Source organism: Lampetra planeri, chromosome 1 (assembly GCF_965212315.1).
Source record: "Lampetra planeri chromosome 1, kcLamPlan1.2.h2, whole genome shotgun sequence".
Lineage (NCBI taxonomy): Eukaryota > Metazoa > Chordata > Hyperoartia > Petromyzontiformes > Petromyzontidae > Lampetra > Lampetra planeri.
The window spans coordinates 1,542,695-1,558,159 of record NC_136107.1 but is presented as its reverse complement, the minus strand read 5'-3'; the positions used below and the strand labels follow the sequence as shown (position 1 = coordinate 1,558,159).

General features: G+C 49.1%; 1 protein-coding gene across 4 annotated transcripts; it reads left to right on the top strand.

Annotated features, from left to right (window-relative positions):
• Positions 1 to 3,890: 3,890 nt before the first annotated feature.
• OTULIN (OTU deubiquitinase with linear linkage specificity) lies at positions 3,891 to 11,953 on the top strand. Of its 4 annotated transcripts, none has more exons than XM_078603441.1 (9): positions 3,897 to 3,981; positions 5,524 to 5,972; positions 6,947 to 7,183; positions 8,334 to 8,368; positions 8,859 to 8,950; positions 9,074 to 9,214; positions 9,308 to 9,433; positions 9,680 to 9,949; positions 10,491 to 11,953. In XM_078603441.1, exons 2-9 carry the CDS (start codon positions 5,539 to 5,541, stop codon positions 11,064 to 11,066), a joined length of 1,911 nt encoding a protein of 636 aa, XP_078459567.1. In that variant the 5' UTR covers positions 3,897 to 3,981; positions 5,524 to 5,538; the 3' UTR covers positions 11,067 to 11,953. The 4 variants fall into 4 exon arrangements, with proteins under 4 accessions (XP_078459813.1, XP_078459567.1, XP_078459727.1 ...); XM_078603526.1 differs by lacking the exon at positions 3,897 to 3,981 and adding an exon at positions 4,287 to 4,392; XM_078603687.1 differs by lacking the exon at positions 8,334 to 8,368 and having other exon boundaries at positions 3,891 to 3,981.
• Positions 11,954 to 15,465: the final 3,512 nt, after the last annotated feature.

Genomic DNA, 15,465 nt, shown 5'->3' with positions numbered 1-15,465 from the left:
CACACCGACCGCCCCACACGTACAACCCCACAAGTACAACCCCACACGTACAGCCCCACACGTACAGCCCCACACGTACAGCCCCACACGTACAGCCCCACACGTACCGCCGCGCTCCTTCGGGGGCGTCTCTGTGCGTGCTCTCCGCGCAGTCCTCCTCCCGCCTGCGCCGGCGAAGAGCCCCTTCGCTCTCCCCGTCCGTCCCCTCCTCTCTTCCCCTCACCTCGCGGCTGCGCCTCCCTCCGCCCAGCCCCAAATCAGAATCCTTCAGCCTCCATCTCCCTGCGCTCGCCGACTCACGGCCGCTCCCTCCCTCTCGCGTCCTGAACGGAGGAGCCGGGGGGGGGGGGGGTGAGCGTTGAGGAGCAAGATGAGAAGGGGGAGCCGATGGGCTTGCTGGCCAGCACAGGGGCCGTCCGAGGCGGGTCCCCCCCCCCTTACCCACCCTCCCCTCGCCCCTTTCTCGGTGCTGCGCAATGGACGGCCGAGCCGCGCGGGCAACAGCAGCACTATCGTAAGGGGGTAATCACGAGCTCGGGCTGCGGCTCCATTAGCCGGAGCAAAAGCACAGCGCACCGGACCCCAGCAACAGCAGCGTCTTGGCACGCAGGCTTGCGAACGGCTTAAAGCATAATAGACACACACACACACGCGCGCGCGCGTGCACGCAGGCAGCACGAGTGCACATGCACGCATCCCTTGCCGCACGCTCTCATGTTCGATACCCCTCGTGTTGTGTTCAACATCGACAACAACAAACAACGGTGGCCGTGGCGTTCGCAAACAAATTGTTGAAATCATGACTCGCTCACCTGACAAAACACCGGCGTCGTGACTGCAGCGCGTAACGCTGAAGGTGTTGCCGCTGGGCCCACGGCTCTGACGGCTCGCCCGACAGTCACCCGCGTTCGCTGCGTGTGGTGGCCAGCTCGGTCGAGTATTCAGCACCCCCACGCCGGCGGACAGCGACTGCACCACCTCTCCCCTCCCCGCGTGAGCGCCCACCCACCCACCCTGCAGGCCACGTCCACCGGTTTGTGATCGTATAAAACAAAAAAAATAAAAACATTTATTTGCGGCGTGATGTCACTGACGCTGGTCGTTCGGATCTTTCGCAAAGCAGCGCGTTGTAGCCTGCGTTTGTAGGACGGTCCGCTCAAGGAGGTGATGTCACAATCCTGCTTCTGCGATCACCCCCTGCAAGTAGCCGACACATTCACATTGGGGCGGGGGGGGGGAGGCCGCTGCACTTGCCACCGCCGCCCGTACAGAATTATCGTCGCACCGACGTGGTTGGAATTTGTTGTTGTTGTTGTTATTGTTGTTGCCACCACGTCAAGCGAACCACCGAACGGGATGGGGGTGGGAGGGCGGCGTCTTCTCGTTGAGCGCGGTCGTTTGTGATGAGGCGTCCGTCCATCGACTCGCTTGACCGTGGAAACTCCGGTGCACTGTATTCACAAGGCGAGGGACTGAACCCCAGATTTGAATACAGCTTTCAGCGGTGCCGGCTTAGTGACGTAACCCCTGCGGTCGAGCGGTTGACAGCTCTCCCCGCTTCACCTTTATAACGCCCTTCCCCGCGGATTGCAATCATCACAGCAGAATTAGAATATTCATTTATCCGGGAGGAATCCGATGAGCTATGAAGATCTGTTTTTCACAGACAGTTACAGCGAATACACAATGTATTAAACGCGTGCGATGTAGTGAAAAGGTAAGCAAGTCTCTGAAAATAAATACATGAAATTAGTGTGTGTGTATAACACTGAACATACAGATTCCATTGAATTAATGTCACCAATTCACCGGGAACAGGCCGGATCTTGCCAAATCTCCGAGGGCTAAGCAGGCTGGGGCCTGGACAGTGCTTGGCTGAGCGAACAGCGTGTGTAACAGGCGTTATAGGCTGGGCAGCAGAGGACAGTTGATTGTTGTACTGTACGTGCACCCCCCCCCGCCCCCTTCGTCTATGCTCCCCGCCTTCACCAACCCGCAGTGACCAGCGCGGCGAAGTATGGTCAAAACAACCTCTGCCCCCCGTAAGGTGTGGCCACGTGGCAGCGTGCTAAAGAAGCGTTGTAGAACTAGACGATGTTCACCGACCAACAATCCGCAGGGGGTCAGTGTCTCCGCACCCTTGGCGAGTGGCGAGCTAAAATCCTTACGGATTAAAGCTTTCGTGACTGCAGGGATTCCTATTCTTGGTTCTTTCGGTAAAGTCACGAGGAAGGGAAATAATAAAATAATAAAAATACAACAATAAAATTATCACGACGTTTCGATTGCAACACAAGCAATCGTCATCAGGTGTGAAAACCACACCGGAGTTCCGCGCGATTTTTGCCGGAAATTCCACCGCTGTTGTTTTCCCCAACGCAACTTTTTTTTGCGTGTGCGCGTGTGTGTGTTTTTAAAGATTTCAAACGATAATAAAGCTTCCAAGAGTTCCTGCTTTGAAAGGCTCGTGTCTGTCCCGAAGTAAATGAATGTTGTCACCGGTTATAAAACGTCTCGTGTTCGTTGTCGATTCGTGCGCAATAAAAAAAAAATAAAGCATGTGTACGCGTGCTTGAAATTAGCGTGAGAGACAGAAAGAGGGACAGATGGGTGAGAAAAAATTTCTGCGTGAGACAAAGTGATTGCCAAGTAAAGTTGTAAGCGATGACGACCGGCGGTGGAGCTCAATGACGGAGTGACAGCCAAAGGTGGAAAAACGCGCTCGAGAGTACAGTAACCACGGAGAAAACAAGAATGAAATCGGCTCTAGTGCAGCTGCTAGACAGACGGTCACATCGAAGGTCCGTGGGTGATGGAACACATCAATGGCAGAGCAGGCGTCGTGGGTGTTGTGAATAGCGGCGCGGGCTTTGGCAGCGGTGTGTGTGCATTGAGTTACTCCACTACTGCTGCTGCTGCTGGAGACGAGTGGGGATGGGGCTGGCTGAGGGATGGAGGGGATTACGGATCGCCGCGTGTGTGTCGTCGTCGTCCCCCCCCCCCCGTTGAGCCTTGGAAAAGGCTCTGATGTCGTGAGGAGTGGCGTCGTGATGCGGTCTCCTCTATTCGACATGAATGGTGTCCTGTGAAGCCATTTCGCCATCGAAAGTCTGCACCGGCAGACCAACTGAACAGAATCAATCATATGAATTTATTTATTCTGGAGGAATCCGATGAGCTATTACGCTCCTTTATATATAGCTGTGTGTATTGGGCAGTGTATCCTGGGCCGTCCAACACCAATGTGAAGTTCCGCTTGTGATTTTGAACGAGGGCAACGCGTTCGCTCGCGATATTGAAAAGTGGTTGCGGAGTTTTGCAGCTGCAGCGCATTCGAGGACATGATTTGAAAGTCATTATTTCTCTCTCTCTCTCTCATTAGCAAGCCAAGCAGGGGTTGGCTATGCCGCACGCGGCCTGTAACCCAGCACTGTGGAGGCAACGAGGGGGTTGGTGGACCACGCACAGATCTTGCCAAACTCCCTTCCCGTAGGCGCCGAGGAGGTGCCCTTTGCCCCTGGCTCGCCAAGAGAAGGCGGTGCAGCAAAGTGGACTCATCTCCATCTGTGCCCATCGGTACGGGGATGGAGTGTTTCCCTCCGGGTCCCCCCTTCCCACGTGGTACAATAAACACCACTCGTCATTCATTGCCCGGACATTTAAAAAAAAAATAAAAGAAAAAAAAATTAGTAACGAATCAGCGAGCCTTCTTGCTGGACAAATAAGCAAATGACACTTTGCATGAGCGCCTGAAGACGGTGGTAGTGGTGGTGTTGGTGTGTGTGGCCCACGTCTGTGAAGGAGAGACAAACTCAACGAGGAAAGAGCTTCGCAGCTCATCGGATTCACGCCTCCCTCGTGCCGGGCCGCCGTGACGTCACCGCGTAACGCGCGCCACGTGACCGCTGGCGCCCACTGCTTCCGGGTGAGAGGAGGAGGAGGAGGTGGCGGCGTCGTCGTCGTCGCGATGATTTCCTGGCGGTGAGTGACGCTGCCCCATCGCTGCCCCCATCACTGCCTCCATCACTGCCCCCATTGCTGCCCCCATCGCTACCCCCTCGCTACCCCCCTCGACTGCTCGCCCCATCACCCTCCTCACTCGTGTCGCCTATCCGTGCCTCACCCACTGCCCCCCGACCCTACGCCCTCGTTGAATCGTCTACGAGCTGCAAGGCCGACACCCGCGCGCTCTCGCGGCTGCCCTTGCTGCCCTTGCCTGCCCCCCCCCCTGTCCTTCTGAACTGCGCCCTCGACCCCCCCCCCCCTCGCTCCTCTGCACTGCCCTCCCTACACTTGCCCTCCGTCGCCCTCAACAATTCTCATCCCCGAGGGCCTGAACATCAGGGCGAGTTTCCTTCCTCGTCCCCGACTAGGCCGCTGTTGTGATCACAGGTAATAGGGGCGAGTGTTGTAGTATCACAGGTAATAGGGGCGAGTGATGTTGTGATCACAGGTAGTAGGGGCGAGTGTTTTAGTATCACAGGTAATAGGTGCGAGTGATGTTGTGATCACAGGTAATAGGGGATGGTGAGTGTTGTAGTGATCACAGGTAATAGGGCTGAGTGTTGTAGTGATCACAGGTAATAGGGGCGAGTGATGTTGTGATCACAGGTCATAGGGGATGGTGAGTGTTGTAGTATCACAGGTAATAGGGCTGAGTGTTGTAGTGATCACAGGTAATAGGGCTGAGTGTTGTAGTGATCACAGGTAATAGGGGATGGTGAGTGTTGTAGTGATCACAGGTAATAGGGCGAGTGTTTTCGTGATCACAGGTAATAGGGCGAGTGTTTTCGTGATCACAGGTAATAGGGATGAGTGCTGTAGTATCACACGTAATAGGGCTGAGTGTTGTAGTGATCACAGGTAATAGGGCTGAGTGCTGTCGTGATCATAGGTAATAGGGGGCGATTGCTGTAGTGAACACATGCTATTCGTGTGTAATGGTGAGTGAGTGAGTGCTGTAGTGAACACATGTTATTCGTGTGTAAGGGTGAGTGCCGTAGTCAACACATGTTATTCGTGTGTAAGGGTGAGTGAGTGCTGTAGTGAACACATGTTATTCGTGTGTAAGGGTGAGTGAGTGCTTTAGTGAACACATGTTATTCGTGTGTAAGGGTGCGTGAGTGCTGTAGTGAACACATGTTATTCCTGTGTAAGGGTGCGTGAGTGCTGTAGTGAACAAACATCTGGGGTCAGCTTTGTGTTCACGGGTGAGGTGGAGTTGTAGTCGTGGCTATGGTGCCAATGTGAACGTTGTCATCGTTCTAAAATTCACGAATATCCTCTGATGTCTGTGAATATATTTCTGAATGCGCTCAGTTTTACACATGTTGCTCAATACGTCCAATCATTTTCATAGTTCTGTCAAACCTTTTAACTTCATTGAGGGATAAAGATGTGTTGGCGATTTTACTGAAATAAAGGAGCCATTCACTTGTCTGACACAGGTGACGGGTAGAGCTGAGTAGATTAAATTACAATCACTTTGGTTCAGTATCACTGATGTGTGTCTTTTGGCTGCAGGTGGTGACTCAAGTAATGGCAAGTGTTGATGAAAACTCCAGCCTCGGAGGCAAGGTTGGGGCCAGGAAGGACTTTGCTAGCTCGGAAGTTGACACCAACAAGTCAGATGTTGATGATTTAAGTGACACAGCTGTTGGCAACAGCCATTCTGGCAGGCTGAGCATTCCCTGTAAACTCTGTGGCACGGTAAAGGAACAGGGCGACCTTACCCCCCAAGACTCGGGACAGCAGCGCCGACTCGCTGAGAGCAAGAGTTACGCTAACAGCAATGAGAATATTGCCTCTGAAAGTCCACCCGAAGAGAGCCATTTGAAAGGAGACGCAGGCACACACGACTTGAGCACTGAGCATTCGGCTGAGGCGGCAGGAGAGTCGGAGATGGGTCAGTCGTTAACTGGCTGCATTGGGAGCAAAGGTTTTCGCCACGATCTCGAAACATTCCGCCAAAGGTAAAAACAAACACCTTACATACACCCTCGTACCGTTATTGTTAGAAACAATTTCACTTTCTTTAATTTCAATCGCTGAGCAGACGGACGTCTGAGATGCTTTGTGTGTGTTTTGGAGCCGTAACCGGGAGATGTTGCATATTCAACGTGATTTATTGTTTAATATGATAGGCCCAAATGATTTAACACTCTTTAAGATGCGCTACTTATTACATTGGAATAACAATCAAAACATTACATTTCGATTTAAAGCTTTCGTGACTGCAGGGATTCATCTTCTTGGTTCTTTCGGTAAAGTCACGTAGAAGAGAAATAATAAAAATTAAACATAATAAAATTCTCGTGACGTTTCGGCCACAACACAAGCAGCCGTCCTCAGGTGAAGACAGAGCTAGCTGAAAGACAACCCTCCAATGAACACTGCTCAGCTTGGCAGCGTATTTTAAGCTGGGTGGGAGGAGAAGAGCGCCTTGACAAAGGAGTTTACATATCAACAGAAGAATTTAGCATTGAATAAGCTGTGTTAACGTGAGAGAATTAGCAGGATGTTAAAGTCAGAAATTAGCATGTAACTGGGGGATTAGCATGATGTAAATGTGAGGAATTAGCATGTAACTGGTCACGGAAGTGGCTATATTAAAGTCAGAGTTTACATATCAACAGAGGCAAAACATTGCTCAGCATTGAACGCATTATTACTGATGTAATCAAGTACATGCTGTTCTCAAAGTATCCCCCCTGCTCATCTCTCATTTCATTGAATTTGTGTATCCAAACTTTAATTTGTTATCACAGAATCTCACTCATTACACCTTTTCTTTTAAAGGTATTTAAAAAAAGCAGCAATATTTTCCATCAACAACAATTATAATTAATTGCATTGGAAGTGGTGCATAAGCACAAGGTGATATAAAAAAAAAATATAAGGTACCAACAATATAATTGTATTTTAATACAAAACATATTGACCACAGCGGTGAAGGCGAGACTGGAAAAAAGGGTGGCAAGGGTGAACTCCACCACATGGGCAATGCTGCCAAAGGCCACAAAGACTTGGATTCCAAGGAAGATTATCTTAAGAAGAGGGAAAGACAGGACTTTCCGGAAGAGTGGAAAGGCCCCACTGGCAGGCCGCAGCAGGGCGGGGGAAACAGGCCTCACACCGACCACCAAGACGAGAGTTATGGTTTGGTTCAGAGCCTCTCCCACCAGTGAGTTGTGAACTCTGTCTCTGACTATGAATGTGTGCCATCACCCACGAACCTTCAATGTAATCGTCTATATAGCAGCTGCACAAGAGCCGATTTCATTCTTGTTTTCTCCGTGGTTACCGTACTCTTGAGTGCGTTCCTCACCTTTGGCTGTCACTCCGTCATTAAGCTCCACCGCCGGTCATCATCGCTTCCGACTTTACTTGGCAATCACTTTGTCTCACGCAGCATATTTTTCTCACCCATCTGTCCCTCTTTCTATCTCTCACGGTAATTTCAAGCATGCGTATACATGTTTTTATTGCAAACTTTTCAGCGTATGACTCTTTTTCTGATTTTCAACCTTTCCCACTACTTTCAATGCACAGTCAATGACATTGATATGCCAGTATGCTATCTATTACATTATTAGGCTACCATGAAAGTGGTGACATTCATTTCATCGGGTTTGCTTATCGAAGACATTTTAACCTTTGTTATTTTCAGGTAGTCTTTGAATTTGTTGGGACAATGATATGATGATAACATACGCGAAATGTATACATAAAGTATCCCCTACTAAATTAAGATAAAGTGAATTATAACATCGTAATGGGTGTCTAATACAAACGCCAATAAAATATGCAGAGGCGATAAGATTGGTTAGTTTGTCGTTCATGAGGAATTAGAGATGAGAGTCCCTTTGAGAATTCACAGCCAGCAAAGGCATGAAAATATTGACTACCCTTTTCAACAGAAGGAATATTGTATATAGATGTGACAAAGCCCAAATGGTGAAATTCGTAATGAGATTGACTTGATTGTAAAGTACAATCCCCAAACAGTTTATTTGTTTATTTTGTAATCACATGATTCAATTAAAACATCCCCAACTAAATTATTTGGAACGTGTAGAGTGGCGAGTTTGGCTCCCAGCTATGGCCAATATCAAAGCAAGTGATGTATGAACTGGTGTGGGCCACCTTTACCATCCCTGCACTGACCAGCATGATGAAGCTTAGTAAAACAATCCCGATAATCGATGTGGCATTGGGAGCCCTTAATCCAGAAGTGAGTTGACAATGGCCTGTTGATTATTTTGTATTGCCTTATTAAAATATGTTGTGCTTTTTAATTGTTTTAATGTTGCTGTGTTTTACGTTTCTTGAAGGGAGGAAGATATGTATCGGAGTGAAGGTACAATAGGTAATTGCCATCCTCATTACCAGTTTAATTGAAGGATTGTTTTTAGCAATGTACCTATTGTATTGTTGGAGGTACTTCAAAACAATGGTAAAACGAGGGTTGGTAAATAATGGTTTAAACTATTTCTGCCACCCATCTATGCACGCAAAGCTGACTTCTGCCGAGTGATTCTGGTACAAAGTTAAATCGGTGAATTACTTGGGCCGCTACTGATCCCTCATTGCCGTGCTGCGCCGCTTGTGCCGCTGTCTCCGAGGCAGGGTCATTGATGGGTGCGCCATCCCCATCGGAGAGGATGATTATGCTGTTTATTGTGAATGATCCCAATGCGTCCCAAGAAGCCGAGGGGCATTTGTTTGCAGTCTCTGTGAAACATTTCCTCGCAGAGATATTCTGCTAGCAACCCAAACATGTGCATTGATTGTGTCGCTTGGTGTATGCTGGAACATGCACTGTTGTTTTAATCACATTAACATGAATTATCCCCCAGACAAAATACCGATTGGAGAAAGGAGAGAATTGGTTGATTATTCGTGTCAGGAATGGAAAGGGTCCACGGCTAAAACCAAAAAGATTAAAAAGGTGCACGCACGGACGCAGATGGCACATGCTCATTTTCCTCTCCGATTTATGAGTTTTAGTTGAAGTCTTTCAGACAAGTCCTGTAATTACATCCCAGTGTCGTGATGTTTCTCACCCATGCAGGCGTACCTGGAACTGTCCAGCAAAGGCTACTTTGACATACGGAGAGTGAGGGGAGACAACTACTGTGGGCTGAGGGCCACGCTCTTTCAGGCTTTTTGTAAACAAATTCATATATTTGACTCCACGGTGCAGATAACCGAGGTGGGTAAAACTTGCGCACGTGCCCTGCAGTGGACATCGTTTCGTGTCTATCCAAAACCCCAGTCTGAATGCCGTGTGGTTTTGTTTTTTCAGCTTCCAAATGTATTATATCGGAGAAATAAAGAGCTCATTGAAAATTGGACCTTCGCTAATCGTGAAGTCAAGGGCAGGTGCAACCAGGCGAGCTTGCTTATCTGCTTGCAAAACCTAAAGAATGAGGTAGGGATCACGACAATCCCTTTCACTTTGACACTGTATACAATCTTTGGAGTTTTTGTTAAATCTATGTTGAGATATATTTTGTTTTTTCTGTTAATAACATCGAATTATTGAAGTATACACAAGCTAGTGACATTTACACGTGTGAATTCATTTCCATTAAGCAGTTTAGGCTCGTTATATGATTAAAGCAGTTGATGTGTTTTCTCATATTACCCTTCGTTTGTGCACAATGATGACCTGCAGTGGCTGAAGGCATGCACATTTGAGCCAGCCGATGCAGAGAACTGTTGTAAAGATCTCTTCAACCAGCTGGGCGTGACTGAGTGGCGCCTTTATGAGGCTGTGAAGCTGCTCATGCTGTGGAAGGCGATGGACCTCTTTGAAATGCAGCAGCGTGGGGAGGACGTGCCGCTCTTTGCCACGCTCATGTTTGCGCGCGAGACGTCGGTCAACCCCCACTCTTTCCTGCTCAATCACCTCAACCACGTGGGCAGCTCCGGCGGCCTGGAACAGGTGAGATTGTGGTTGGCGCACATGCGACGCGTGAGATGGACGAACCTTGCGCCGCGTGCGTGAGCGCGGGGCGCCTGGCGACGAGGTTGAGCCTGCGGCGATGCAAGTCCAGCCATCTCCATCCTCGGCCTGGCCTGGCCTACGTGTCGCGATTCTTACCGGGCAACACAAAGCAACGCCCGCGTAATGGTTCACCTGTTTGAACCGGCGAATCTCTGCGAGAATAGAGAATCGTTGGGTATTTAAAGTGATGCGATGTCACTTTACGTGACCCCTCCTGAAACGATTGCACGGTTGTCTCGTGTGGCATCAAGCGTGCTATACATGATCATAACTGATTGGCCCATGCCAGACCCTACCTTGAAATATAATTCGAAACAGCAGTTCATCAGCCTTCACAGACTGACTCGGGCAACAATGTTTGGCAACAGCCCAATGTTATCGCTTTAACAAAAAATTGCTACGTATGGACCAGGGTTCACACTTGCTTTTGTCGCTGCGTTCACACCTGCCTTTGCGGTGCGCGTACACTTGTTCGCAGGTGGAGATGTGCCTCCTGGGCTACACTCTGGGCATCACCATCCGTGCCTTTCGGCTGTACATGTTTGGCACGGAGGAATTTCAGGTGTGCTACCCGGAGAGTGAACCTGCACGTGGTGGGGGGGGCGCGGTAGAGCGACCGGAGGTGGCAATCGTCACCGAGGACGACCGACACTACAACGTGCTTCTGCCGTCGCCCGACCAACCACCTCTTGGTCACAGCAAGCAACCACCGCATGGGAACAGCAACCAACCACCACTTGGTGACAGCAACCAACCACCGCATGAGAACAGCAACCAACCACCACTTGGTGACAGCAAGCAACCACTGCATGGGCATAGCAACCAACCACCACTTGGGCATAGCAACCAACCACCGCATGGTCACAGCAACCAACCACCACTTGGTGACAGCAAGCAACCACCGCATGGGAACAGCTACCAACCACCTCTTGGGAACAGCAACCTACCACCGCTTGATCACAGCAAGCAACCACCGCTTGGGCATAGCAACCAACCACCGCAACCATCGCTTGGGAGCAGCAAGCAACGGGCACGCTCGCCGCACACTTCGTAGTTACGTGGAGGCGAATGTCTTGTGACAAAAATAATTTTACAGTTTCTGCATACGTTGCCAATATGACGATTTGGTGTATTATTGTTGATATATATACACACTGGCTGGTGCAGTCGGACGTGCGGGGCAGTGATTGTAAGCGCAGTGGTTCGCACGCCGTGCTGCAACCCCCCCCTGCGGGCTGAATTGTGATTTGTGGTCACGGCTAAAATTGGTGGCGAGTGACATCGGAACAGATCTTGGTCCCTCCCTCTCTTGTGAATAATGCTTAGATGACCACCATGCATACGAGGAGTTTCAAGGCTGCAAGGCTACATTGTGGGCAGCACGATGTCGTACTGCACTCCCTCACCCTCGGGAATTAGCTCACTGCCTTCAGCCCACATTGCCACGAGAGTGTGGTGGCCTTCATCCAGCAATGGATTGGTCATGGCTGAAGACGAAGTGAATGATAAAGCGGTGGACAGTACACCCACCACCTGTTGCCATTTGCACATCGTTCAGCAACTTCATCTCAATGTCTCGATTTTGTCCAACGAGGAAGAAGTTGTTGTACTTAGACTTTTTTTTGGTGGTTGAAAAAAGAATGTGCTCCAGCATGTTTTATCTGATGCACACATCCGTTTCACACAGAATAGTCTTGTTTTAAGGCATTACAATTGGCCGAAGCTCTTGCAAGCTTGGCAAGAGGTACGGGACGTGTGCTGAATGCAGTGCGGGTGTTTATTTTTGTCGTTGCGCTTAAGAAATTGTTTAGGGTATCTTTTTTGTTGCATATTTTCATGCAGTTACTCCGCCGAAATAACAAATAAAGGGATAAAGGAAAAATGTGTTCTAGTGTGATTATAATTGATACATAAGTATTAATAAAGTCAACTTAAAGTGAATCGAACACGGCTGGAATCGTCATTCGTTGATTCACATTCAGTATGTTTTCCGTAATGAGACGGTACTTTCAGAGGCAAGGGGCAGCGATGGCAATCGTTGTCAATTGCTCTTTATTATTCACACTTCAAAAGTATCTTCATATCCAACACGGTGGTGTGACGCATGCATGTGTGTCTATGCATGGAAACATTGGTCATTACGTGAGTGACCGATTTTCAGAAGTTCTCAGCACTTCAGTGAGAACATGTAAGGTGACGCCACTGCCATATCAGGTGGGAACCCTTTCATACCAACACTGCACAGCCCTGCTAACTCTGTTAGAAGTATTCGTCTAGCTTCCATTTTCCCTCGAATTTAGGCTCGCTCATAGCCGGATACAGGGCTGGGACTTTCCAGCTCACTGCACGTGGAGTTCCTGGTGTGCTCTCGGAACCTGGGTTAACACATTCCTGCGGAGGGAGCTGGTAGGATTGCTCGGTCAATGGCCAGGGTCAACGGCGGCGTGGTGTATTCCGAAAATATGCCCAACTGTGAGGGTGGGCACAAGCCGGCGTGAGTAGGTTAAACGTTGAGTTTTATAAGGACACCACGGGGTGACCAGCCCCTCCCACCCCCCACCCAGCCCCACCCTCCCCACCCAGCCCCTCCCTGCACGACGGACGGACGGACACAATAATCCCCTGTGGGTTGGTGGAACCAGTGGGTTCCTACCAGTAAAAGCCAGGTTTGTAGTGCTTACTGGATGTGCTCTGAGATGGACCTGAGCCTTCTTACGTTCCTCAGTTTATTTCAAACATTGTCACATTTTTCGCCGCATGTCTCAAACCTGAAGGACCGGTTTGACGTTTAAACAATGTTTGTTGTATTCGTGAATACCGCGGATGGACTGGTGGTGCCTATCACAAGGCAGAGCAACTCACAGTGCTACTCTCAACTCCCCCTGTGGGCAGCCACGCTTTGTTGAGTCTGGGCTCCCCTCCCGTGTGGCGCTTGCGTGGTGTTGTAGTGACATGGTGGAGATGTGTGCTCTTGTTTGTTGTGATACGGTGGTGTTTGTAGTGATATGGTGGGAAGCAGTGAAGCGATTAGCGCGCTGCGCTACGAATCCAGGCGATCCGAGTGCGAGTCTCACTCGTGATCAACACCAGTGACGATTATATCTGAACTGGTCCTGGGCCTCTCCTAGGTGAACTCAGCCCTAAATGGGTACCTGTTGCGATGTGCAAACATCACCACTGGGGAGACAAAGGCGGCCGGGCGTGGTGCTGGCCACCCACCCCCTCGTGTGCCGTTCCGGCCTTCATAGGTGCTACTCGCTAACAGCACTTGCCCCTACAGTCTGTTAGGGCTATGCGGGGGATCTTTGTCTGCGGTATTCGTGATATATCCTCGTCACTGTTCCACACTCGGTCACAACCTAACCCAGGGGTCGGCAACCTGCGGCTCCGGAGCCGCATGCGGCTCTTTTGAACCTTGACCGCGGCTCCGGGGCGGATGCTAGCGAGGGGAGGAGGCGCACTGTGACACCTGCTCTGGCGTTGCCGCTGCTGACAGGTCGCCGCTCCGCTCCACACTGCCCGCCCGGTGACAGGCAATAACGTTGCCGTTGCTTTGTCACATGTTTGGAAGAAGTAAAAACCTTCCTGGGCAGCAAAGAGCTCACCTTTGCTGAGCTGGAACAGCCAGAGTGGCTGGAAAAATTACATTTTATGGTAGACATGACAGCACATCTAAACACGCTAAATACAACCCTTCAGGGGAAAGGAGGCACAGCCCTGCACATGCTGGAGGAGGTTTTGGCATTCGAGCGCAAGTTGACAGTGTTTGTCAAAGATTTACAGAGAGGTACACTGTCTCACTTTCCCTCTTTGAGAGAGTTCAAACAAAGTCATGATACGATAAATTTGGAATATTTCAAGTCTGCAATCACCACAATGCAAAGTTCGTTTGGGAAACGATTCTGTGAGTTCAGAGAGGAAAAAACGACATTATCCTTCCCTGTCACTCCCCTGGCGATCGATCCATCCCTATTGAATATGACTGCATTTGCAGGTGTAAGTCAACCTGATCTTGAGATGGAACTGGCCGATATAGCCGACAAAGATATATGGGTGTCCAAGTTCAAATGCTTGACCGCTACTCTTGAGGATGTTGCCCGTCAGAAGGCCATTCTGGCTCAGAATCATAAATGGAGTGATATTGAAAACCTTCCCAAACAGGACAAACTTGTATTCGAAACATGGAATGCCATCCCCAACACTTATATAAACATGAAAAAGTATGCATTTGGAGTCCTGTCGATCTTCGGCTCCACATATGTATGTGAGCAGGTCTTCTCCAACATGAACTATATTAAAAACAAACATCGATCACGCCTCACAGATGACAGCTTGCAAGCCTGTGTGAAAATGAAGGTGACGTCTTACAGCCCTGATGTGCAGACACTGTGCACTGAGGTTCAGGAGCAAAAATCCCATTAACCAGGTAATTTAGCTATTAATTTGCAAAAATATATTTTACATTGTTAAGTGAAAAAGTCCTTTTTTATTCAGATTGACAGCTGACTGCACGATCCTGTATATAGCAATAAGGTAAGAAACAATATATGCAGTGTTATATTTGTTTTAAATGTTGCAATGGTTTTGCGGCTCCCAGTTTATTTTTTCCTTCGGAAACGGGTCCAAGTGGCTCTTTATGTCTTAAAGGTTGCAGACCCCTGACCTAACCCCTCATCACAACTCCACCGATACAGATCTGCCGTCATCATCACAACTCCATCCTCATGACAACTCCATCCTTGAGCAGGTACTCCACGAAGAATTTATCGGAGGGTTCTCAGAGGACCACGTGGAGATGGTGCTTGTGAGGTCCAGAATGGGTGAACAGGAGCACGTGGTGATGAAGATGTAAGGGGAGAGATGAAGAGGTTGTGAGAATATGAGGCTTGGTTACGAGTTGAGATTTCTACATTTCAGCTCAAGGTTTGCCCACTGGACATTGATGCAATCCGAAGACACTTGACTTTGTACGGATGTTGAACTTCTTTCGCGTCGTACGTAGCCAACCGTGCTAATCGGGGGGTGAAAACACGCTTAACATGTTAAAAGATCACAGTACGGGGGACTGAGTTTCAAAGTTTTAATGCTTATCATTCTAGCTGCGATACAAAATACATGCTCAAAGTTCTGTAGCTGAAGTAATTTCGAAACACGAATCATCTCGGATCCAAGTAAACTGCGAGTTGTGCAAGCACGTGGGGTGTGTCAGCTGACACAATCTGCTTCGCTGGGCCTCCTCGGAGCAGGCGATTGCGAATCTTGAGATTTCCAGCAGCGAAGTATTTTAACGTTAAAATCTAAAGTACCATTACAAACGCCTTCGTGTTAAACAGAAGCTCTACTTTTTCGTTTATTATTCCGAACAAAAAAAAAATACGTTCACCAAACCATATAAATTATACAAACGAGTTAATTGTAGCTCTACAATATAGGAAAACCCACAATCTATTAGC

What these genes read in the sequence shown, in the direction of transcription:
- OTULIN (XM_078603441.1), top strand. Translation starts at nt 5,539, where the DNA reads ATGGCAAGTGTTGATGAAAACTCCAGCCTCGGAGGCAAGGTTGGGGCC. An exon ending in CTCGAAACATTCCGCCAAAG is followed by an intron (nt 5,973 to 6,946) that starts GTAAAAACAAAC and finishes TATTGACCACAG; the next exon opens with CGGTGAAGGCGAGACTGGAA. An exon ending in TGCAAAACCTAAAGAATGAG is followed by an intron (nt 9,434 to 9,679) that starts GTAGGGATCACG and finishes GATGACCTGCAG; the next exon opens with TGGCTGAAGGCATGCACATT.